The 27,283-nt window shown below is 34.3% G+C and overlaps 1 protein-coding gene across 3 annotated transcripts in view; it reads left to right on the forward strand.

The window, feature by feature from the left end:
* The window catches only part of MON2 (MON2 homolog, regulator of endosome-to-Golgi trafficking), a 104,525-nt gene that overhangs the window by 31,977 nt on the left and 45,265 nt on the right, over positions 1 to 27,283 (forward strand). For all 3 annotated transcript variants that reach the window (XM_025476759.3, XM_025476761.3, XM_049115112.1), the window contains exons 8-19: positions 31 to 225; positions 9,398 to 9,522; positions 9,910 to 10,046; positions 11,570 to 11,723; positions 17,431 to 17,663; positions 19,389 to 19,470; positions 20,076 to 20,260; positions 21,696 to 21,808; positions 23,088 to 23,192; positions 23,572 to 23,652; positions 23,731 to 23,804; positions 23,890 to 23,980. In XM_025476759.3, coding sequence (XP_025332544.1) covers positions 31 to 225; positions 9,398 to 9,522; positions 9,910 to 10,046; positions 11,570 to 11,723; positions 17,431 to 17,663; positions 19,389 to 19,470; positions 20,076 to 20,260; positions 21,696 to 21,808; positions 23,088 to 23,192; positions 23,572 to 23,652; positions 23,731 to 23,804; positions 23,890 to 23,980 — 1,575 coding nt within the window. The remainder of the gene's footprint in view (positions 1 to 30; positions 226 to 9,397; positions 9,523 to 9,909; positions 10,047 to 11,569; positions 11,724 to 17,430; positions 17,664 to 19,388; positions 19,471 to 20,075; positions 20,261 to 21,695; positions 21,809 to 23,087; positions 23,193 to 23,571; positions 23,653 to 23,730; positions 23,805 to 23,889; positions 23,981 to 27,283) is intronic.

Raw genomic sequence — 27,283 nt, forward strand, 5'->3', positions numbered from 1 at the left:
ATATATATTTTTTTTTATCTTTGCAAATAGCACCAAGAGTTTAGTTTCCTCCTCAAAGAAAGGGTATGTCCTCTTGTGATAAAACTCTTTTCTCCAAATATAAAGTTCAGACAAGGTTCCAGCTCTTCATCTTCTCCGGCACCAGTTGAAAAACCGTATTTTCCCATCTGCATGCGTTTGCTGAGAGTAGTATCTGTTCTGATTAAGCAATTTTACAGCCTTTTGGTAAGTGCTAATTGTATGTGTAATTCCATGTAGTGCTCTTTTTAAATGGTGATTTATTTTAATGCATTCAGTTTTTTTTCACTTTAGCAGAATTTCTTTTTAAGTATTTATAGGTATTTTTCTGCTTACCCTATGGGTTTATTCTGTACTTTCTTAGATTCTGCTTATGTTTTATATAGTATTTTTAATGTATATCAAGGAGAGTCATGGCCTGTTATCTGAAGGCAGCACAGAATTTGTGGCTTGGGAATTTAGCTTTTTAGCTAATTATCTATATGTCATTTGAAGGATAATTAAAATTACAGTATCTGCAATTTATACTGCTTTCACTTATACTATTTCATGTATATAAACAGATTAAAGCAAAGAAGTTAAAAATTTGGTGAACTCTAGGATTAAAAATCAACTGTTCTGACTTCTAGTCCAGTACTGTATTTATTTTGCATACATTTATGTATGCCAAGGTCTCCTGGTACTTGCTGAAAATAAATGAAAAGTAGTTTAATTTCTCCAAAGATAGGGAGCCTTTATCTGTCAGCTATTACACTTTCTAAATTATACTTATTTATAGTCTGTTTCAATCCACAAAGAAACTTTTTAAAAAATGTAAATCCGAGTGACATCAGCAAAACGTTTGAGTTTGGAGCTCCAGGCCCTCTGTCCTCCAAGGAGACACCAAGTTAACAGTACATAGATTACTTCTGTGAGAACTTCAGATATAGTTAAGAGGTTATATGTAAGGTGAAGCAGAGAGGTTCATTAGAGTGGATAGGAAACCTCATTGCACTTACCTGCATACCTCATCCCACTCCTCACACAGCATAGGGTGTGTGATCAGGAGAAAACTCTTGACCTGCAGCTTCTCCTTCAGATGGGAAAAAAGATGAAATAGTGTAACCACCATTCTGACTTTTTGGGGGTATGCCCAACCCATTTCTGTCTCACTGACAAGAAAGGCAGCAGCATACTTGGGCCTACTGGGAACAAAGGCAAGGCCTGCTGCTTGCTGTTGCCCAGAGAGCATCCTAATGTGGACATACACCAGGGGGAGCTCCATTCTAAATAAAAACCAATAAATGTCTTCAGCTAGGAAATTACACACACAAGCTCAGAGGAGACACATTTGACAGAAGAGGTTTGAGAGGATCCCAAGCTTATTGGTGAAGATCTTTCCGCATATAAAGCCAGTCCATAAAGACTAAAAGAGTTGGCTTTTTTCAAATGCCCAAATTTCAACAACAATAAAAAATAACAAGGCATATACTAAGAAACAGAGAAACATGGCCCACTTCAAGGAACAAAATTAATCTCCAGAAACTAACCATAAAGAAATGGAGGTCAGTGAGTTTCCTGAAAAAAATTCAACATAATCATAAAGATGCTGAGTGAGCTAGGAGAGAATACAGACAACTAAATGAAATCAAGAAAGTGGTGTATGAACAAAATGAGAATATCAATAAAGAGATAGAAACTGTAAAGAAGACTAAAACAAAAACATAAAGTATAAGAATACAGTAACTGAATTGAAAAAGTCACTAGAGGGGGTCAACAGTAAATTGGATTAGTAGACTAGAAGGAAGAATCAACAGAATTGAAGACAAGTCATTTGCAATTACCAGGTCAGAAGAAGAAGAAGAACAACAACAACAACAAAAGAATGAAGAGCCTCTAAGGGACTGATCGTATACCATCCAGTAGACCAAGATACACGCCTGGAAAAACACACTGGGTTCCAGTCTCACACTCATAACACCTCAGACATCAGGATTTTTACTCATATCAACCAGTTCTCTGACCGCCAGATATCCTACATTTCAATTCATCTCTAACACTAACTAGAGTTAGCACAGATCATACAGTTAAAGACTCAGTCCCACAAAAGACTCTTCTCTGTTGCAGATGCCAATTGTAAGTAGTAGGTTGCCTGGTTGCTCACAAATTCTAACTTGGTTATTTTTTTTTTTAAGATTTTATTTATTTATTCATAGAGACACAGCTAGAAAGAGAGAGGCAGAGACACAGGCAGAGGGAGAAGCAGGCACCATGTAGGGACCCTGATGTGGGACTCGATCCCGGGTCTCCAGGATCACACCCCAGGCTGCAGGCGGTACTAAACCGCTGCGCCACTGGGGCTGCCCCTCTAACTTTGTTATATATGGGAAGTTCCCACAACCTCCTCTTTGGGTTTGATAATTTGCTAAACTAGTTCACAGAACCTAGGAAAACAGTTTATTTACTATTGCCTATTTATTACAAAGAATATTTTAAAAGAACTACTGAACAGGCAGATGAAGAGATTCATAGAGCAAGGTCTGGAAAAGTCCCAAGAGCAGGAGCTTCTGTCTCCCTGAAGTTGGGATGTGCAGCTCTCTTGGCATGTAGATGTGTTCACCAACCTAGAAGCTCCCTAAACTGTACTTTTAGGATTTTTACAGTGTTTTTTTTTTTGTTTTGTTTTAATTCAGTTTCTACCACTCTCCCCTCTCCAGAGAATGAGGGATGGGGCTGTAAATCTCAAGTTTCTAATTATGATTGTTTTTCCTGATATCCAGCCCCTACTCTGCATTCCATCAAGAGTTGCCTCATTAGAATTGAAGATACTATTCACATAGGAAATTCCAAGAGACTTAGGAGCTCTGTGTTAGATGCTTCTATTACTCAGGAAATTATGGGGATTTTAGTGTCAGAAACTAGGAACAGAGACCAATATACATATTTATTACTTCACAATACATTATGGAAGTCTCAGATGAGGAAAGAAAGAGACAGCCTATTTGAAGTAAAGGCCCCAAATTTCCCAACTTTGAAAAGGAAAGGGACATATAAATTCATGAACTCAGAGAATTATAACTAAGATTAATCTATACCAAGGGAGCTATACCAAGACACATTATAATTAAGCTGTTAAAATTTACAGAGAATCTTTCAAGCAGCAAAAGGAAAGCAACTTGTCATATGCAAAGGATCACTCCTAAGACTCAGTAGATTTCTCAGCAGAAACCTTATAGGTTTCAAACCTTACAGGTTCCCAGAAGGAAATGGGATACTATATTCAAAGTACTGGAAGGGAAAAAACCTGCCAGTGAAGGGGAAATTAAGACCTTGCCAGATAAACAAAAGCTGGTACAGTTCATTACCTGTGACAAGGCCCAATATATATCACTCTCCTACTTATTTTCCTAAATATTATCAGAGTTGTCTTAGGAGGGCTTCTCTCTAAAATGCAGGTTTAGCTACATTAAATTAAGATAAGGTTATATATAGGAAGAAAAGACATTCCTCCTTTTCTTTTTCATAGCCACTCGTCAGTCATAGAGCACCAAGTCTTCTGTTCTCACAGTAATGCAGCGTGCTTATATCTTAACACATATAACAAATCATAACAATATAGAATATAACATAACAAATATAGAATATACATTTTCTTTTTTTTTTTTTAGAATATACATTTTCATAACAAATATAGAATATACATTTTCTGTTTCCAAACCAAGAATTACCAGCTTCTTTTTTATTTTTATAAAACTTGGTGCTGCGTTGTGCCCCTCAAAATGAACATCATAGCATTTGGAGATGGAATCTTTGGGAGATACTTAGGTTTAGATGAGATCATGCAGGTAGGGCCATCATGATGGGGTTTAGTGACCTTATACAAAAGGAGCTTGTTTGCTCTATTTCTATCACGTGAGAACATGGTAATAAGGCAGCTGTCTGCAAGCTAGGAAGAGTGCTGTCACGCAAACCTGATGATGCTGGCACCCTGATCTCAGACTTAAAGCCTCCAGAACTGTGCCAAATAAATTTGTTACTTAAGCCACCCAGTCTGTGATCTGCTATGGTATCCCAACAGACTAAGAACTTGGCTTCTCTCCACTCGTTCTGTTATGTAGCAGTTCATCTGGTGACTTTTTCAGAGATAGGGATACTCTATTCTTCAGTAATTTCAGTTTTTTATGAAATTGCTGTTTTTGAGTGCATATATTTTGGATACCGCACAAGGTGCTTTACATATATTAATTCATTTAGACTTTAATACAGCTGAAAAAATGAGACTCAGGATATTTATGTAATTTGCCTGAGATCATACTTTCTAAGCCATGGAGCTGAGATGTTAATGAATTCTTTTATAGGCCCTAAACCCCATGCTCTTAATTCCAGTGCATTTGACTTACTTCTCTGCTTTCTTACTACTGTTCCTATACCATTCTCCATATTTAGACCTTAATTTCTTTGACTTGAGGGGATAAAAGGGGAACATAAATAACAGTATTGCCAGCTACAAGAAAGATTGATTGTTATTACCTCAAAGTAGAAAAATGCCTACTTCTGTGTATATCACTCATAGGGGCTGATAACCAACTGGTAAAATTTCCCTTCCTGATAAGGCAGCTCTAGGACTGTGTTTATAAAGATGAATTCTTCAGTTGTATATAAGATATTAGTTCCTCCGGGGCTCCTGAGTGGCTCAGTCAGTTAAGTGTCTGCCTTTGGCCCAGGTCATGATCCCCGGGTCCTGGGATGGAGCCTTGCGTCAGGCTCCTGCTCAGCTGGGGAGTCTGCTTCCTCTCTGCCCCTACTCATGCTCTCTCTTTTGCTCATACTCTCTATCAAATAAGTAAATAAAATCTTTAAAAAAGGAAAAGATATTAGTTCCTCAGTGTTACACTTTGTGACATTGGAACTTATCAGTATGGGAAAGTTTAGACATTCTACAGTTTCTCCAAAGGCAAAAGTTAAAGGTGCGGTACTTGTGGAATAAGATATGTAATTGTTATGGAATGCTTGTCTCTCCTTTCTTTGTGTTTTCTTTATTTAAACATGGAAACGATACATCTCCTAGGAGACATACTAGAGTAATAATTCTTATACTTTGTAGTCTTTGGATCCCATTATACTTATAATAAAATGTTGTGGAGCTTTTGTTTATGTGGATAATTTCTGTCATTTATTTTGTTAAAGATTAAGTCTGAGATCATATTAAACCCATTCTTGTTAACATAAAAACTTACTATTTTTCCAATGGGAAAACAAAGATTTTATATATATATATATATTTTTTTAAGTGATATCTTCTTTTTTTTTAATTAATTTGTTTTTTTTTTTTAAGATGTATTTATTTGAGAGAGAGTGTGCAAGTTGGAGGAGGGGCAGAGAGAGAGAGAGAGAGAGAATCTCAAGCAGGCTCTGTGTTGAGCCCAGATGCAGAGCCTGACATGAGGCTCAGTCTCACAACCCTGAGATCATGACCTAAGCCCAAACCAAGAGTCAGATGATTAACTGACTGAGTAACCCAGGCAACCCAAAGATTTTGTAACTTTTGCAAATGTCTTTAATGGCTGGCTTAGTAGAAGATAGTTGGAGTTTCATATCTTTTGTTTTCGTTCTGTTGTGCTACTTTGTTTTGGTTGAAGCATATAAAGAAAATCTGGCTTCTCAAAGTTATGTAGTTGAAAAAGGCAGAATTGTCCTCATGGATATTAATATTATCTTAGCAATAGATCCTCTTCTTTGATACTACACCAAAATGGACTAGTGATAGCTTAAAGGCATAGAATCTGAAAACTTAGAAATGACATTTTCATACTGGTTACATTAAAATTCATTGATTCATCTTGTGCTCTGATTGTATCTTTTCTCCATACATGATTTTGTAATATGTATTTTAGTGATGCAGATATTCCAAATGTTAACACTTTATACATTACCAAGAATTATGTAGGTTAGTCACCAGCTATTTTTCAGATAAGTCTCCTGTTATTAAGAAGTTGTCAATGTCACAATGGTAGATACGAGTTTTCTAAAACACTGGTTTTTGTTTGAAAGCTTGAATCTATTGGCAACAAATACTGTCATTTGTTTCCCTGAAAGTGACAAGCTTTCTTTGTTCATTTTTGACAAAGTATCTGCATTATACACAAGTCTAAATAGTTGTATTTTATCTTTTGCTCTTTCAGTCAAAATGGTGTTCCATAGGCAAAAAAGTGACTAAATCATTCTGAACTGTGCTTTTCCTCCAGACAACCATTGTACGTTGATATATAGTAACAATGCTTCATATGGATTCTCATTTTGTCACACAGAAAATTAAAAAGACATGCACTTATAAGTTAGACTTAAAATCAATAATTTAAATTTTGTATTCTTGCTATTTTTGTTTTATTTTTATTCATCATGGTTTTTTAGTGAAATAGACCTTTTTTTAAAAAAAAATATCTGAGTGGTTTTAAAAAAAAATGCCTGGGTGGCTCAGCAGTTGAGAGTCTGCCTTCGGCTCAGGCCGTGATCCTGGTGTCCTGGGATTGAGTCCCGCACTGGGCTCCCTGCATGGAGCCTGCTTCTCCCTCTGCCTGTGTCTCTGCTTCTCTCTCTGTATCATGAATAAATACATAAAATCTTAAAAAAAAAAAAACTGAGTGACAATGAAGAATAGACACTAGTGCAGTTTGCTGTTAGTGTCTTGATTCTTGCCAAAGTTGTTTTACCCACCATTGCTTTTGTACCGTCAGTACAAATGTTAATAAAATGAAAATGGCAAGTAATATCTTATATTACTATAAAAATTATTGTGACCTCACTTTGACCCCATGTTGGGGAAATCACTGCACTAGTGAATCTGTTCTCCCCCAGTATTCATCAGCTTATCTTATTCTATCAAGTAGCTCAGGGATAAAGATAACTAAAATTCAAAGTTCAGTTGTGTTAATATACCTAGACTGACTAGAGGAAATTGGAATGCCCCAGTCATTCAGAAAGGGTGATAATATAGCTAGTATATTATATTCTTTCTCTTTTTTTTTATCATCTGAGCTAGGTGCTTCTCTGTTTTCTGAATCATTTATTTTAGGCTTTGTGCCCAGATAATCTTTTTAAGGAAGATATGTTTAAGGAATTTATGAAACTTAATTATAAGTGGCCAGCATATCTCTCTTCTGCCTTTGACTCACTGCTTTTAAGAAGGAATAAATGGGGCTAAATTAACTCAACTTAATTTTCCACTTCTTCACATAGATGTCTCCAACAAAGGATCTTAGCACTAACAAATCCATTAGCTATAGGGTTATTAACTCTTATCAGCCCTTGAGAGATAGACTCCTGCATCTCTTTATTGTGTCCTAAGCCAACAGTTATCTTATGTATATTATTATGTAATAATCCCTTATCAGAAGAAATCTATGTAATACTGTGATTAGAAATTCTACCAGGATGACTTTGATTAATCTTAAGCATCATTTGTCTCTTGACTACTGTGCATTACCTGAGGACTGTAGGAATTCAAAAGCATTCATCACTCTTTATGGTGGTATAATGGAGTTCATGAAGTATCTTCATGCCACAAGGAATTGGACTTAGGCCATAGATACCAGTCTTAATACCTGTTTCCCTCTGAGTTTAACCTCTTGGGGAAAAGGCTTAACTGATGCACAACAGGCACACTCCATAAGAATAATTCAATGACCTCAACATGAGTTCTCTGATCAGACTTTCATACTTGGCAAGAAAGGAGGAAGGGACAGCAAAGTTCCAGACCTCAGGAGGAGGCTCTCCTTTACCCAAATCACAAGGTTGTAGTGGCTACAGTATAAATTGATTGATACATGTTGTAGTCCATCTCCCATAGGAGAGAAAAAATGATATACTCTTCAAGGCAAGTTTTAGAACAGTATTGCCTCTGGCTGTGATATAATGATGATGTTTCTGAGAATCCTTTTTTCTGGCCTCAAAACTTAGCTGATGAACCGTCAGTTCTACTACATTTATATTTTATTTTCACTCTAAAATAGGTAGTATACATTTGGATGACCCACTAATGTTAAAAATCTGTAGTAGATACAACTTGCACAGTGGTCACCAGCACAATTCTTTTTCAGTTCTTTATTAAAAGGGTTATTTGTTTAGAAAAAAAATAACATGCTCTGCATTTGCATGGCACTTTATCATGTTTAGGGGACATTTTGATTCTTAAGATTTCTCATTTGATTTCTCAGGAAGATGTAGATACTTTTGTCCTTTATTTATAAGAAGGCTGTGTAGCATGTCATCCACTCGGTAGGTAAAGAAGCTGAGCCCATCTGATTTCTGAGCTAGTGTTTTTCAACTGTCCTCATGATGAGGATGGTGATAAACCCCTGTCTTCTTTCGCAGTCATAGCTGTCCAAGGATAAAGTTTTTAATGATCCCTCCTGCTTTATCCTCATGATTATGTCCTAGATGTAAGCATCCAGTTAACAGTACTGAAAACCATTAGAGAATACCAGCTGCTAAGACTTTGGGCGAACATCCTGAAGGCTGCTATGTTCCTGAAATTTTTTGCTCCACATGATGCTCGCTCATTTTAGGGTACCCCCAGCTAACTTGTCCAATAATGCGTTGCAGTTGGTGTGAAAGGAGGGTTCAGTTTGGCCTAGTAATCACAATGTCACACTCTTAGCTCCCAGAGGTCCTACTATGTCCTCAGTTACTGTGCAACAGAAGTAATCCATTGACCTTTGAAAAACCCGGTTATACTTTTTTTTGGTCATTTATTCATTTGTCAGACATTTAATGCATAGTGTTGAGAATGTGCTTCAAACATTTTTATTTACAAAGAGCTTGCTGAGGAGATGGCTTACATTAATAATAACAGTAATGATAACTCATAAAGCAAAACTATGTACCAGGACTTATCCTAAGTATTTTGTGTATCTTATGCTACAAATTCCTTTTTGTTTTCCTATAGAAGATAGAAATTAAACTTGCTTAGGCTTATTGCTTTTTTGTTTAAACAGCAAAAGAACATATGGAAAAACTTGTATTATTGAAGAGTAGAACACACATCCTGTCAGCAGTTTACATGATATATGTTTCCTGCCGGAATGAGGATGGTGGGATAGTGCATAGTGCTTTCTAAAGAGTAAGGGTAAAAGATTAACCATGTTAGCAGATCACTTGCCTGTGTTTTCAGGGTTGTAGACAGAGATTGATGGTTTATACTATTAGTTTTTCTCTAAAGAACTGCTTTTCCATTCTTTTTCTCTACTTCCCATTAAGAATTTTAATTTATTACAAGAATTTTAATTTATTTAAAATTAGTAGGTTTTATTGGTTTGCCCATAACACTAAGAACAGGAATGTAATTTGTAAATTCTCATCTTAGATTTAAGAAATAATATTTTAAAAGTCTTATACTTTTTAGGTAACTGAATGTGAGATATTTCTGTCACTTCTGGTGAAATTTTTGGATGCAGATAAACCACAGTGGCTACGAGCTGTTGCAGTAGAATCAATACACAGACTCTGTGTGCAACCTCAGCTATTAAGGTAAAACCTCAGCAATATTTTGTTAAATACATAAGTTAATATTTGCTAGTAGGAACAGTTTAAGTATTTATTCCCAAATATTAATGATTTCTAAACAGAGAAAATTGAATATTGTATGTATATGGAGGGGTAGTAGTGTGAGTATGGAAAACAACTGAGAGATGGGCAAAAAAAATATGAGTAGTAATTGCTATCAACCCAAATATATTGGTTAATATGGCCAAGATGTTCTCAGTCTGAACCTTTGTACTAACTTAGTAAAATCAGGTGTGATGAAGTTTTAAGTATAGCATTCAGACTGGTATATCAACATCACTTACTATAAAAAATGTTAAAATTTTTTAATATGTTCAAATATTTTTCTCAGAAACATTTAAAATTTTACAGGTCATTTTGTCAGTCCTATGATATGAAACAACATTCTACCAAGGTTTTTCGTGATATCGTGAATGCTCTGGGATCTTTTATTCAGTCGTTGTTTCTTGTCCCTCCTACTGGAAATCCTGCTACAACAAACCAAGCTGGTAAAAGCTAATTCATATTTTGTTTTTATATTCTGCTGTGTGTGATTTACTATATTCACTATTCTGAGAGGATATTTTATAGAAATTTTGTGACTAGAGAAATTTGGATTACCTAAATGTAATATTCAGTCTCATTGAGGCAACGGTGTTTATCTTTCCAGAATATGTTTCCTTCTCTGATATACTTTGTTTCTCACATAAGAATAAGACTTTAGATACTTATCCTCATTTTAGAAGAATCTTCATTTTGGGGCACCTGGGTATCTCAGTCAGTTAAGCATCTGCCTTCTGCTCAGATCATGATCCTAGGGTCCTGGGATTGAGCCTCATGTCTGCTTCTTCTCCCTCTGCTCCCCTCTGCCTGTGCTCTCTCTGTTGTTCTCTCTCTCAAGTAAGTAAATAAAATCTTTTTTTTTTTTTTTTTTTAAAGAATTTTCATTTTGTGCCTCTCTTTAAAGAATCTGGGTCACCACCTTAGGAGGTCTATTAGTCTCTCTCTCTCTCTCTCTTTTTTTTTTTTTTTTTTTTTTAACATTGTATAAAACTTTATTATTTACAAATGTCATTTTGTAAGTGGTGAGGTCTGTATATCTTAAATTTCCATCCCAGGACTACAGTTTTGGCATAGTAGCACTGTGCAAAAGCTACTCTCTGCTTAGTTTTTTTTTATAAATTTATTTTTTATTGGTGTTCAATTTGCCAACATATAGAATAACACCCAGTGCTCATCCCATCAAGTGCCCACCTCAGTGCCCGTCACCCAGTCACCCCCACTCCCCGCCCACCTCCCCTTCCACCACCCCTAGTTCGTTTCCCAGAGTTAGGAGTCTCTCATGTTCTGTCTCCCTTTCTGATATTTCCCACTCATTTTTTTTTCCTTTCCCCTTTATTCCCTTTCACTATTATATTCCCCAAATGAATATATCAGTCTTTTAACAAAATAGGTAAACTTGATTTAAGCTTGTTTGGAGATCAATGTATGACTTCTTGTTTCTCTTTGCCTTCTCTGTCTTCCACTATTTACTATCTAATTAATGGTTTTTAATTCTTTATTTTCACCTCTGATAAAAAGATGGTTTAACGAAAGGTATATTAGAAAATTTTCTTCTTTTTTTTTTTTTTTTTTTAAGATTTTATTTATTTATTCATGAGAGACAGAGAGAGAAAGGCAGAGACACAGGCAGAGGGAGAAGTAGGCTCCATGCAGGGAACCTGACATGGGACTCTATCCCGGGTCTCCAGGATCATGCCATGGGCTGAAGGCAGCACTAAACAGCTGAGCCACCCAGGCTGCCCTATATTAGAAAATTTCTTGGTAGTTTTTTATTAGTACCTTTTTTATAAAAAAGGAACTGGTGTTCTAGGGAAATAGACTTTCTAATAGCCAAAACAGGATTGATAAACTTATTTATTTGTGCAGTATCCATTCCTGTAGAACAGTTTTTTAATTGCCAGATATTTGAGTATTATTGATTTGTAATTAGTAAATTGGTATCTTTGCTGTCTTCCCCCTTATTTAAAAGGAAACAATAACTCAGGTGGCCCTGTCTCAACACCAGCTAACTCAGGAATGTTGGGGATTGGTGGAGGTGTTACTTTGCTACCAGCATTTGAATATAGAGGAACTTGGATTCCTATTCTGACTATAACAGTACAAGGCAGTGCAAAAGCCACCTAGTAAGTAGTAGTTTATTTTGTAATAAATGATGTCATTGGGACTGTTTTATCTTAAAATCTTTCTCTCTGCATTATGCTTTGAATTTTAAGCCTAGTAATGCAATTTGAACTAATGCAATTTAGAACTAATTTTCTCTTGTCATATTTTGAGAATTTTACCAAGGATTGGATTTTGTTTGTTTTCTTTTGTACTGTTTGTTGATGTGTTAGTATTAACGGCATTGTGAAACAAGATGTGGTTTCTTTACCTGAGGACCTATTCAGCTGCTCTATATGGGTTTTTGATTTAAATATATGACTTTGGATTTAGATCTTCTAATACTGAGTTATCAGAAACAAATTAGTTAACCTTTTGTAAAATCTCAGTTCCTTCACCTAAAAAGTGAGAGTAATAATATATCTACCTTTCAAGATTTTATAGGTGAGAAGAGTTACTTTAACTGTGTAGCTAATTATGTTTTTAGAGTTTAACACACAGTACTTTTAGTTTAATTAACTTAAAGTATTTAATGGATTACATACGTGTTTTTTTTTTTTTAAGATTTTATTTATTTATTCAAGAGAGACACAGAGAGAGAGAGACATAGGCAGAGGGAGAAGCAGGCTCCATGCAGGGAGCCTGATGCGGGACTTGATCCCGGTACTCCAGGATCACGCCCTGGGCTGAAGGCAGGCACCAAACCGCTGAGCCACCCAGGGATCCCAACATACGTGTTATTTTTATTGTCATTAGCCATTTCAGCTTAACAAATACATATTTGACAGTGTATTGTTGATTTTTCTTGAGTCAGAGTGAACAACAGTGCTACAGAAATAAAGCAATTAACCCTATGTAGATTTAACACTACTGCACTTACTGTGAGGCAGGCAGTCAACTATACATTTTGAATGCTTGGCATGTATAATTAAAACACTCTTCTAATGATTGTAAATCAAAACTCAAAGTGTGAAGCACAGGCTCTGACTTGTTTGTTTATTTAAATTTGAGTATAGTTGACACATGTAAGTTTCAGGTGTATTATACAACATAATGATTTTACGAGTTTGTACATTATGTTGTGTTCATGACAAATGTAGCTGCCATCTATCCTCTTACATCACTGTTACAATATCATTGACCACACTTCTTAGGCTATAACTTTTATTCCCATCACTTGCTCATTCCATAACTGGAGGCCAGTGTCTTCCACTCCCCTTTACCCATGAGCCCAATCTCTGCTCTCTGACTAGTTAAATGATAAATTTATATGATATATTGGTCTGCATTGTATAATCATTGTATTTTGCCATGCAGTTTTATTCTGCCTAAAATTATAAAAGTATAGAATCATAGAAGACTGAAATGTTTAACTAAAATTCATTATATTCTTACTCATTTAAAAGATACTAAAGTTACCTAGTCTCATAGAAGCTTTTGCTTGCTACAAAGGCTAGTGACTCAAGTATACTAGAGGATCAAATTTAAAAGAAATCAGATTTCTAGCACTGATGGAGATGATAATCTCATTCATTTCCCCCACCTCATTTTATAAATTGAAAAAACCCAACACAAAACTTACATTTTAGAGAGTGAGATAGTAAAGTTTCAAATAAACATATAATATCACCTTGGGTAGTGGTTAGTTCTTTGAAGACAAAACAGTTTAAGGGGTAGAGAGTGACCAAGGTAGAGATAGGGACAGAAATGATCTCTGAGGATGTAAGTTTGAGCAAATATATAACTAAAGGGAGATAGTGAAGATGTATGCTTGAGGAAGACAAATGACAAGGGAGTAGTAAGTACTTGGCAAAGTTGTATGAATAACTTTTTAAACGTTAAAATGGAAGCTTGAACCAATTGTTTATTGATAATTTATTCCTTATCAATTTAGAGAGTTGGATTTTAACTAGCTCTGCTAGTAAATACTGTTATTTTGAATACAGCACATTATTTTCACTTGAATACGAAGTTAGGACTAAATCTCTAAAGGAACATAGATTTTTCTTTTTTTTAGTGCTATAAACACTGAGATTACTCACCTCTGAAGTCAAAAATAGCTAAAAATATTGCTTTTCTTTTGTACATGAATTAGTATGTTTCCACTGAAGCCTCCCTTTTGAATTGGCATCTTTCATTCATTTGTTATGAAATTCAGTATAAAGTTATTTACACTTTTTTCTTTGAAGGCATACATATAAATCTCCATTGTGTATTCTGTTCTTTTATTGACTTTTTAAGTATATAATCATTTGAAAACTTAAGTGATATACAGACGGAAGCAGTTTATACTAAATAGTGTTGACATTCTTTCTTTTTTTTTTTATTTTTTTATTTTTTATTTTTTTTATTTTTATTTTTATTTTTATTTATTTATTTTTTTTTGACATTCTTTCTAATTACACAATGGCTCCTTTCAAATTTGGGCTTGTGACAGTTTTGCACCTTTACCTTAAATTTATAAATACTTTAAAAAATGGGTTACATTTTATCTGAAACTGGAATTTATATATTAGTTCTAATAAAATAGCACTGAAATATCGAGATAAGACACTGTTGGCTTTGTTATAGGCTGTGGTATATAAATAAAAATAAGCATAAATCACCTTTTTCTCTGAACTATTCTAACACTTAGAGTCTTTACCATAGAACCTAGGGATTAGAGTCTTGGGTATTTAGGATTATTTTCTTTGTTTTAGATGCATTTTCTCAGTAGATCATTTGCTCTTTGAGAAGAGAAATTTGAAAAAAAAAATGCTTAGCACTCAAAGACTTAATGTGTGGCTCTAAAAGGCTCGTTGGCTTGGCAATAATTAAACCCATAAACTTTACCTTCCTTTTTTGAGCTTAGATCTCTTAATCAATAATATAAATATATTTTTATTGATTACCTAAATTTTAAAATCCTCAGAACTGGCATATACCAGGGGTTAAATTGATAGGCTTTAGAGTCAGACTTGGGTTAAGAACTGTTGATTGATAACTGTGTCACTTTAGTCCTTGTTTCATCATCTGTATCTTAGGAATTTCATGAGGAGTTAAACAAGAAAGTATACATAAAAAAATCTCTTAGAGTCTCAGGCCAAGAGTAATTGCACAACAAATGATAGCTATTTATAGGTGTTGTTTATTCTGAGTTTTGCATTTCTTTATAAATTACCTACCTGCAATCTTGATTATGATTCAGAGACTGTTAGAACTTGATTTTTTTTTTAAATTTTTATTTATTTATGATAGTCACATAGAGAGAGAGAGAGAGAGAGAGGCAGAGACATAGGCAGAGGGAGAAGCAGGCTCCATGCACCGGGAGCCCGACGTGGGATTCAATCCCGGGTCTCCAGGATCGCGCCCTGGGCCAAAGGCAGGCGCTAAACCGCTGCGCCACCCAGGGATCCCTGTTAGAACTTGAGGTTGGAAATCTCTTTTATTGAGTTACTATAATATTTAGTGATTTCAATTTTATTTTTGATATAACAATAAAGCAATAACACCTTTAATTCCAGGACTTCTTTATGATCCTTGATGATCTTTCTTTATGAAAGAAACCGCATACTGCTTATCAGTCATTCCTGGCTCTCCCTTTCCCATTTTCCTGCCAGCCGCTAATCTACTTTGTTTCTACTGACTTACCTATTCTTGATATTTCTTATTAATGTAATCATGCAATAAATAATCTTTTGTTCAGGCTTCTTTCACTCAGCATATTATTTTTTTAAATATTTATTATTTATTTATTCGGGGGGGGGGGGCGGGGGCAGAGACAGGCAGAGGGAGGAGTAGGCTCCATGCAGGAAGCCTGACGTGGGACTCGATCCCAAGTCTCCAGGATCATACCCCGGGCTGCAGGTGGTGCTAAACCGCTGCGCCACTGGGGCTGCCCCACTGGGGCTGCCCCACTCAGCATATTTTGAAAGTTCATCTTGTTGTAGGATGTATTAATACTTCATTTCTTTTTATGGCTAAATAATACTCCAATTTATGGATTATTTTATCTATCAGTTGGGTATTTGGATTGCTTCCACTTTTTGGCTTTTAGAGATAATGGTGCTATGAACATTTGTGTACAACTTTTTGCTTAGACATATGTTTTCATTTCTCATAGATATATACCTAGGAGTAGAATTGCTGAGTCATATATTACTCTATATTTAACTCTTTGAAGAACTTCCGAACTATTTTCCCAGCTGCTTTTACCATTTTACATTCCCACCAATAGTGTATGGAGGTTCAAGTATCTCCACATCATCAGCAATACTTATTATTGTTATAGTCTTTTGATTATAGACATCCTAGTGGACATTAAATGTTGTACTGTATTTCAATTTGCATTTCTCTATATATTGATAACATTGAATATCTCATTAGTATGCTAATTGGCCGTTTATATATCATCTTGGGAGAATTGTCCTTTCAGATCCTTTGCTCCCTTTTAATTGGGTTGTCTTTTATTATTTAGTTGTAAGTGTTCTTATATATTCTGGATCTTTAGTCCCTTACCAGATATATGATTTGTGAAAATTTCCTATTCTTTGGATCGCCTTTCATTTTCTTAATAGTGTCCTTTGAAGCACAATAGTTTTTAATATTGAATAACTCAGTTAATCCATTTTTTCTTTTGTTTCTAGTGCTTTTGGTATCATATCTACCAGATCATTACCTAATGGGAGGTTGTGAAGATTTTTGCCTGTGTTTTCCTGTAAGAGTTTTTAGGTTTAGCACTTATGTTTAGGTCATTGGTTATTATTATTTTTTAAAGATTTTATTTTGAGAGAGAGCAAGCACGAGTGGGTAGAGGGATAGAAGGAGAGGGAGAAGCCGACTCCCTGCTGATCAGGGAGCCCTATATGGGGCTTAATCCCAGGACCTTGAGATCATGAGCCAAGTGAAAGGTAGACGCTTAACTGACTGAGCCACTTAGGTGCCCTGGTCATGGATTAATTTTGAGTTTTTTGTATATGATATGAGGTAGAGATGCACCATCATTCATTTACATGTGAATATCCAGTTGTTCCAGTACCACCAGTTCTTTTTCCATTGAATTATCTTGACAGATTTCAATTTTAAGAAATTTAAAACCATAACTCCATATTTGCCATGACTTAAGACAAAAGATATGTTACCTTTCCTTTTGAAAGCATTGTTCTAACTATGGAGTAGAAACTGCTCTAAAATTTGACTCTGACATATTGATGCTCTGAGTATTATTTTTACCCTGTTGGCAGATTGTGTCTGAGATAATAGATAAGCTGCGTATCCCATAGTAATACATTCTCAGTGTGAAAATATCTTCCTGTTTATAGAATTGATTTGATTTTATAGTACCTTAATTTGAAAGCACCTGAGTCCGAGTTTGAGAAGTTTTATCATTCACTCAGTCGTACTCTGTTTTATATGTAAGTCTTTATTTCTCTAATACCAGCAGTTAAAATACTGACATATTAAAAACATATTGACATATTAAAAAAATATTGACATATTTAGCATAAGAGATGAAAAGGAAAGTATTAAAATAATTAGTTATGGCAGTGGTCAGGCCTTAATTTTTCTTATCAGTTTCTTAGAATACTGAGAAGGGATGCCTCCTCCAAGTGAAATAAATTCAATAATGTCCATTCACTTTTGGTACTTTGTCACTCTTAACTTCTCTGAACTACAAATTATGGAAATACTTTTATATATTTTCATCATCATGGTTTTTAATTAGTGTTCTGATTTTTTTCATAATTTCAGCCTAGAGATGTTGGACAAAGTTGAGCCCCCAACTATACCGGAAGGTTATGCTATGTCTGTGGCATTCCATTGTTTGCTTGACCTTGTACGTGGAATCACCAGTATGATTGAAGGAGAGTTAGGAGAGGTTGAAACAGAATGTCAGACTACCACTGAAGCAGCCTCTTCACTAACACAGTCTTCAGAACAGCAAGAATTACAGTCAACGTCAGACCAGATGGATAAGGAAATAGGTATATGCGATGTCTGTAATTTTAATTTTAATTTTGAAATAATTTGAAATTATAGAAAAGCTGCAGAAATACTCAAGTTCACATGTATCCTTCACCTTGATTTCCCAGTTAATACTGCCATATTTGTGTTACCATTTTATTAAATACATCACTGCACTTTTTCCCTGAATATTCTCTAATATTAATATGCAAATATTAATATTACTCTCTAATATTAGAGAAGTTGTAGACATGATGCCCCATTACCTTTTAATACTTTAGTGTTTTCTTAAAAATAATAACAGTTTCCTAACATAACTACAGTACAATCCCATCATAAATTTAGCATCAACCCAGTATTATCTAATCCCAGACCTCATTCAAATTTTGCCAGTTGCCGCAATGATGTTTTTTATGTTCTGGGACCACATGTTGAGTTTACTTCCACATTGCTATACTATCCTTTAATCTAGAACACTTCCTTATTATTATTATTATTTTTTTCTTATATGTCCTTGACATTTTTGAAGAGTACAGGTTAGTCAGTTTAGGTTTGTCTTTTGTTTCCTTATAATTAGATTCAATTTACTCATTTTTGCTAGTGCTATCATAGAAATATTGCTGCATTATATATTTAGTGTATCAACACAGCAGGAGAATACAATATCAGTATGTATCATTATGGGTAATGTTAACTTTTATCATTTGGTTAATATGATGTCTGGCTGGTTTTTTCAATGTAAGATTAATTAGGAACTTTTGTGGAGAATATTTTGAGACCTCTACTATAAAAGAGAGCTTTCCCTTCTCCCCCATTTTTTTTTTAAATTTACTCATTTAAATTAATATGGATTCTTGGATTTATTTTATTTGAAAGGTTACAATATGATTATCATTATTTGGTTTAACACTCAGATTGTTCCTGATATGGCCAGTGGGACCTCTTTCAAAATGGCCACTGTGTTCTTTTATCATTGTCTGAGCACTGCCTTACTATCTAACAAAATAAAATGTTCCTAGCTCATCTTTGATCTTTCTTGTCAAGCCCAGGAATCAGTCATTTTTCATAGGAGCTCTCGCTCCTTTTAGTTTAATACTTCAAAACTAACACATGGGCACTAGTGTGCTTCTTACTACTTGAAAAGGAAATACACTCATACACATGCACACATAAGCACATACTCTCTACATTTTAAAAACATTTGTCTAAAAATGTCTTAAGTGAGGTTTCTCCAGTTCTGGTTTAATACCACAAGGCTTATTTTAAACTTCCCATGTTTGCAGTTACGTTCTTCAACAGTGTTCAGTGGATTTATTCATTTGCTTAATTCCCAGTGTATAGAAACCAGTTTTCTGGCTGAACAGCTTATTACACTACATTCCTAGCTTGTCACAGTGGCTGGAAGCCATTGAAGGGGAAGGGAAACGGAACTTGGATTACCCATACATAAATACATACACACACATACACATATACAGCTATCAGTTAGCTTGTGTACTGAAATATCCTACAATGGATATTTTAAGGCAACTTAGTTTAAAGACTTTTCGAATTCTGAAACTCTGGTGTGGTTGTTAAGTTTCATTTATTCAAATGTATTTTAAATTCTAATGCTTTAGTATTTAGTAATTGAGTTGCTGATGGAATATGTAATAAATGACTTTGGGACGTTTTAGAATGAGATGTTGTCAAATACTATGCTATCTATAATGATCATGAAATATTGCATGTTTTTGTCCTTTAAGTTAGTAGAGCTGTTTGGGAAGAAATGGTGAATGCCTGCTGGTGCGGTTTACTTGCTGCTCTCTCACTCCTCCTTGATGCCAGGTATTAAGTCTTTATAATTTTTATACTGCATGTGGCAGTTAATTAGAAACAAACATTAAAATAGTTACTTAAATTGGTCCTAAAATTATTTTTTTTTTTTTTTTCCTAAAATTATTTCTTAATGTTAGTTAAACATTATTCTTTTTTTTTTTGCCACCTCCCCCTCTTTCATCCTATTCTTGCCCTGCTCCCCACAAGAATAGTTGTCACGATGTTTTAATGGAAAATACAATCCTAAAATTACAGAATGCCTTTTTCACTTCACCCTTACTACTACTTTTACAGTGATGGTAACTATCAATCTCTTTGATTTTTTTTCCATAATGACAGAATTTAATGATCCTGAAATGCTTAATATTTTAAGTTAAATCTTTGAGTGCATGACCATTTTCTTCTATGACGAATATATGTATTACATATTGCTTTTACTCAGTTAAAATTTTCAGGTATTATATTGATTAAAGTTCTTTCTTAAGTATATTGATTTCAGTAATATTTTTGTATAGATTTTCTTATAGCTTCACTGAATACTTAATTCCCTGTTGTGTTTGCAGTATAGTTAAATACAAATTAATGATATTAAATAAAATACTTTATCTTTTCAGCACAGATGAAGCTGCCACTGAGAATATTTTAAAAGCTGAACTGACTATGGCTGCTCTTTGTGGAAGACTGGGCCTTGTAACCTCAAGAGACGCCTTTATAACTGCAATATGCAAAGGTTCCCTGCCTCCGCATTATGCTCTTACTGTACTGAATACCACCACAGCAGCTACACTGTCCAACAAATGTAAGACTTTAACTTATTCACAGTTTTATTCAACTAGTGGAGTGATAAGGTACGGAGAAAAGATTATACAAATTCTGAGTTCAAGCCTCTGCTGGTTCACTTATTGACTCTGTGACCTCTGTGAGAAGTTAATGACCCAGAGCTTCAATTATTTACATGTCTTTAAAACAATGGGGGTACAGGGAGAATAATTATTTTATTTTATTTTATTTTATTTTATTTTATTTTATTTTATTTTATTTTATTTATTTATTTTTAATATATATTTTTAAAGATTTTATTTATTTATTCATGAGAGACACACAGAGAGAAAAGCAGAGACACAGGCAGAAGGAGAAGCAGGCTCCACGCAAGGAGCCCAATGCGGGACTCGAACCGGGAATCCGGGATCACGCCCTGACCCAAAGGCAGGCGCTCAAGCACTGAGCCACTCAGGTGTCCCAAGAATAATAACTTTAAACAATAATTCTGAGGATAGAAGAAAATAAATCTGGAAGTCTTTTTTAAACTATATCATACTGTTGAAATGGTGGTTTTATTTTTTTTTTTTATGGAACTAGTAGAACAATAATGCAGGCAACCACTTAGATTAACATTCAGTTTTTTTTCTTGTTGAATACTTTAGAAACACTCAAGCTTGTCACATGTAATGTGTTTCAAAATGATATTTAGTTTTCAAACCAAAAACATGAGAATTGGCCTCTAACTTTAACTAGAAAAGTTCCCTGGGAATACATGTTAATAAAATAATGTGTTCTGATTCTATTTTGCTTGTGAAGAAGTCTCTCAAAGTCTTTAATTTAAAAAAGTTTTGTAGGAAATTACTTTAGTGAGATGCCTGGTTGACTCCGTGAGTTATGGTCTACCTTCAGTTCAGGTCATGATCCCGGAGTCCTGGGATCGAGCCCTGCATTGGGCTACCTGCTCATTAGGGAGCCTGTTTCTCCCTCTCCCTCTGCCTGCTGCTTCCCCTGCTTGTGTTCTCTCTCTGTGTCAGATAAACAAAATTAAAAAAAAAAGTAGTTAAAGAGAATTACTTCAAATTTGTTTGTCTTGGCTTTTATACCTCCTGAGTTTTAAAAATGTTTGCATATAATTGGTAACTAAATAAGTGTCATAATTGAACTTAGCTTAATCAAATTAATGTTTTTAAAAATAATATTACTGGGGTGCCTGAGTGGCTCAGACAGTTAATGTCTTACCTTCAGCTCAGGTCCTAATATCTGGGGCCTGGAATCAAGCCCGGCATCAGTTTCCTGCTCAGCGGGGAGTCTACTTCTCTATCCCTCTCCCTCTGCCTCTCCTTCCTTCTCATGCATTCTCTCTCTCTCTTTCTCAAATGAATAAAAAACAAAACAAATAAAATATGACATTAGTTTAAATGCAGTGTGAGGAGTATATATCTTAATTATTTAAGCTTTCCTTTGTTTTCTAGCATATTCCATCCAGGGTCAAAGTGTTATGATGATAAGTCCATCAAGTGAATCTCACCAGCAAGTTGTGGCAGTGGGTCAGCCTCTGGCAGTTCAGCCTCAAGGGACAGTAATGGTAAAGCATTTTTCTTAACTTGGTTGCCAACTAATTATCCAGCACATTTTTTGCACTTTTCTTTTTGTGTTTGCCAAATTTTATCATTATCATTATTTACTTTCGTTTTCCTGGATGATTGATACCTTTAGAAGACATTAGCGATTGACATTATCATGAGCAATTATGATAACACAACTTTTTTTCCCCCTAAAGAGTAATATATTTCAATCATCTTTTTAATAGTAACTATCACAGAAGATTATCTCCAGCCAAGCAAGGATCATGGCTATAATATATATCTTACAGATATATTCTGAAAAAATATAACTAGAATAAAAATAGTTTACGTGGTTTCCATTTGATATAGAATAACTTTGATTTCTACAAAATGTTAATTCGAAGGAATCAGAATAAAAGGAAAGTATAAACTGTGATCTAGGGGATCCCTGGGTGGCGCAGCGGTTTGGCGCCTACCTTTGGCCCAGGGCGCGATCCTGGAGACCCGGGATCGAATCCTACATCGGGCTCCCAGTGCATGGAGCCTGCTTCTCCCTCTGCCTATGTCTCTGCCTCTCTCTCTCTCTCTGTGACTATCATAAATAAATAAAAATTAAAAAAAAATTTTTTTTAAACTGTGAGCTGCTATTTCTTCTTATGGTACTCTTAAAACATATTATTTTCCAGTATATTACCAGTAGTAAGGACCAAATGAAAAGAAATATATTCTCCATGTTGATGATAATAATGATGATGATGGTGGCAGCTAATATTTATTGAGTTTTGTCTTACCTGATTTATTGCCCTTAGCTCTTTACATCCTAAAGTAATGAAATGATAGGTAGAGAGGTTAATTTGTTATGATAGTTCTATGACATGAACTCAGCCAATGTGACTCCAGGCCAGTGTCAAACTGTCCTTTATACAGTTAAGAGTTATATTCTTACTATATGTTCACAGGTTAATTTTCAAAATCATAATGTAAACTAATATGACATGATGCCTGTTTATATATATACTTCTTTAAGGGCCTTTGTCTTAAAGTAGAATCTGTAAGCTTTTATTTGTCAAAACTCCTTACTTAACCTTCCCCATCTGGAATCTCTTAAATGAGACATTCTAATATATATATGATAGCACAACTTTTAAGCAAATTAATTTGTTCTATACCAAACTATCCAAACCCATTTTTAAAATATTTTTGTTTTTTTATTTAAAAAAATATTCGAATATGATAATGCTGCTTTACAAGAATGCAAAAACAGTTCTTACAAATATATCTTTTTTAAAATATACATAGCTCACTTCCAAAAATATCCAGTGTATGAGGACTTTACTTAACTTGGCACACTGCCATGGAGCTGTTCTTGGAACATCATGGCAACTTGTCTTGGCAACTCTACAGGTATGTTGTAGGCTCTGGGTCAGAGGTCAGTATTGTTTTTATAGCTAAGTGCTAATAGAGTAAGCAGTGCCTATTGGTGCGTTGGGCAGGCCTTAAAGAATAGACAGAAAGTTTGAAGAGGGAAAAGTTAGAAAGGAAAAAAGACATGGCTTGTATTATACAAAATGATGGAATGCTTCTCTTAATGGCCTAAGTTCTATATCCTGTGCTTGGTATAAGAAGTATTTTATATGAATAGTAATTGCTAATTTAAATTTAGTTATTGGAAACCTTCTGATTTTAATTTTAGTTATTAGAAGTTACTACTGATTTTTAGTTTTAGATATTAGAATTTTTATAATTTTAAAAATTTCTTTGTTTTTTTCCTTTAATTTAACAGCATCTTGTGTGGATTCTGGGATTAAAGCCTAGTAGTGGTGGTGCTTTGAAACCTGGGAGAGCTGTAGAAGGACCCAGTACAGTAAGCTCTAGTTAGTCTTACTCAATTTGTGCTTCCTGAAATGTTCATACATTACATTTAATTGTATTCTTCTCTTAGGTTCTAACAACAGCAGTGATGACAGATTTACCAGTGATTTCCAATATACTTTCAAGATTGTTTGAAAGCTCACAGTAAGAATCATTTTTTAAAATTGATAGATATATTATTAGTGTGTATTTTAGATCAGAATGTTTTATTTCTTCATTTTCATTATAGGTATCTTGATGACGTATCATTGCATCATTTAATAAATGCACTTTGCTCCTTATCCCTAGAAGCAATGGATATGGCCTATGGAAATAATAAGGTGTGATATTCTGTTTTTCTGTTTTATATATGGTACATTATTGAGTTAAATAAGGTGATCTTATGATCTTAGTATTTTGGTAGTGGGACTAATACTTAACTTGCAGGCTACCTCAACTCTGTTGAGCTTTTACCATTTATGGTTATTTGTTGAAGGGGGAGGAAAGAGGACATAATGTGGTTTGTGATATGCTTTATATGTATTATAATTTTAAACTATGTCCATTTCTCTTGGATACTGAAATTTTAAGAAACATTTTAATAAAGAATAAAGGCAATACCACGTTTATAAATGAGTTCCATAAGATGTCACAATAATATTTGTAATTACAATTTATGATTGGGGCAATACAAGATTTAAATCAAGCAATATATATATGTCTCAGTTTTTCTTGCCTTCGTTGGGATGGAAAATAAGGAGCTAATCATTTCTTTCTAAAGGTAATGATTCTCCCTACCTTGAAAATTAAATTTTTGCTTTGTTCATTGACTGAATGAATAGAAGAGTAATTTTGAATATTGACATTCAAGAACATCTCTTTCTGTACTCAAAATATCATTTTGTATTATACTTGGAAAGCACAGGAATATATGGATTGATTTATACTTTAGAAATTATTTAAAATAAAATGCTTTCTCTGTTTAAAATAAGTATAGTGTAACCATTTACAAGTAAGTGAAGAAGATACCCAGAACATGATTAAAAAGCAGAGAATTTCTAACTTGTTCAGCATATACTTGTAAGTCCAAAATTATATTGCTCACCTAGTCCTAAATTATAATTCTTTGTACTCTGGTTTGTTATCTGTAAGACTGATTTAAAGAGTAACTGATAAGGTCAGTTTTGTATATTATAGCACATAGCTAGAGAATTACATAAACATTCAGGTGTTTGAAAATACATACTATAGTTTACTCCAAATTAAGGTGAGAGTAATGCAAAATATAGGCAAGAGTAATACAAAATATAGTGAAGTAATCAATTTCTTGATATCTTTAATAATCCTACATCTTTAAGATGGACTCTTAACACACAAATATATTTTTAATAGAGTACCTTAATAGAATCTGAGCAAGTTTCTGTGGTAATATCTTGAGAATTTATGTATTATTAATTCAGTAACCACAGTATGTTTACTATGTACATGATACTCTGCTAGGAAATATAAAGAAAATAGACGATTTTTACTTGCTAACAGCATGTAAACTACTTGGCTCATGGTTAAGTAGTAGTTAAAGTAGTATGAGTTTAGATAAAATCATAGTTACTAAGTGATATGAAATTTATTTTCTGAATCCTTTATGTCCTGCTATGGAAGATACTTTTAGTGCATATTTCTACGAGAAGAATTAAGATTAATCAAGATAAATTAGTTTGTGATTGGACTTGGATATTGAAGGAATGGTATGAGTTAGAAAAGGGCAGGTTTGTGGAAATCAAAAGAGAAAAATGTTACAAGAAGTCAAGAACAATGAAAATTGAGAAGAAATAGGAAATTTGATTATTACTAGTTTATAGTTAACCTGAAAGAATTCAATTTCAAGAGAGTGGTAGGAGCAGATGTGATATTTCAAGGCTTAGAGGGAACAAATGTTGAGAGAATATGAATGCATTGGATAAAGAATTATGTTCCTGAGAATAGATTTTCATTGCTCTATTAAAGAGTTTAATTTTGTAAAGTGAAGTTGTAAACGTGGAAGGGAAATAAAAGTTTATAAAGATATTTAAGTATAAAACGTTTTTAGCGCAGCCCGGGTGGCTCAGCGGTTTAGCACCGCCTTTGGCCCAGGGCATGATCCTAAAGACCTGGGATCGAGTCCTATGTTGGGCTCCCTGCATGGAGCTTGCTTCTCCTTCTGCCTGTGTCTCTACCCCCCTTTCTCTCTGTTTCTTATGAATAAATAAAATCTTAAAAAAAAAAAAGTTTTTAAATGGAAGCATAAAACAGTTTATTATTCAGTTGTGCCTTCTCTATGTAGAAATTATAACAAAATATGCAGGTGTTAAAATAAGTAGAAACTTGTGTAATTTTCTTCATTGTTAAAAAATACTTATTAGTGTCAGCTCTTCTGAGTGAGTTAAATAGTCTAAGGATTAAAGATATAAATATCAATGTTCTTTATTGTGGCTTTACAGTGACCAGGCATCTCATTATTTGGTCCTCTTTTCAGGAATTTGTGCTAATGTGTTGAGGAAGTGCCTTATGGTAAAGTTTGCAAATTCTTCCCTACTAGAAGGTGGGAGTTGATGATGCTTGTGGAGACATTACCAAGCTCAGTATACAATGGCAAAAATAAAAAAGCAGTTGTTCATAGTTTACTATATGGCAGGCACTTACATTTTTTTTATTTAATCATTTAAAACTATTTGGTGAGGTTTGGTGGTAATATCCTCTTTTTTTATGGATGAAAAATAAAAATAACCAATCTGCCTGGGATCACCTATTTAGTAAATGTTAGAGCTTGGATTTGAACCTGCATGTGCCTCATTCTAGAGCTTTACTCTTAACCATGTCACTAATGGCTCTAACTTTTGTGTGCATCAATGTCTGCTGTAGCACTTTTAAAAGATAAAATGCCAAAACTTCATTCTAGGCTTCCTGAATAAGATTCTTCGATTATGAAGCATGGACATCTGTACATTTTTTTTAAAATGCCACATGATTCCTGTGTACATCCTGGTTACAATAAGCAGAAGGAGGAGGAGGAAGCAATACGAGGCAGCATTTATGGGGACTTAGTATGTGCCAGATGCTTTTAATGTGGTTGTTTCTGTGTATTATATCTTCATTTTATAGATTAAAAAAACAATGGAAACACAGTAATTTAATCAAGGTTACATACCTATTAAGTGATAGGGTTGAAATAAAACTTCACAGGTATCAGTTTTAACCAGTTATGCTGTTTCTACAATGATACACGATTCTACCACACAGATTTTTAAGGTGCCTACAACGTTAGCACATGCAGGAAGAATCATCCTGACCATATTTGTCTCAAAACAATACTAGTTCCCTTTCTAGTTGGTGAAATGCCAGCAACTGAGGAGAGGGGTTTGTCTTCTATATCTGCTACTTTTGTGTTAGTGTCTAAACTGATAACTCTGATATCTGCCATATTCCTGACTTCACCCTGACTTTCCCCTGGTCTCTGCTGTCTTCTTTTTGCTTTTTCCCTGCTTCCTGATATTCACACATAAAACCTGGACATTTGAAGAATACTCTGATAAGAATATATATTAGTCTACCTGGACTGCTTTAACAAATTATCACAGACGTGGTGGTTTAAACTACAGAAATGTATT

The sequence above is a fragment of the Canis lupus genome, chromosome 10 (genome assembly GCF_003254725.2).
Source record: "Canis lupus dingo isolate Sandy chromosome 10, ASM325472v2, whole genome shotgun sequence".
Taxonomy (NCBI): Eukaryota; Metazoa; Chordata; class Mammalia; order Carnivora; family Canidae; genus Canis; species Canis lupus.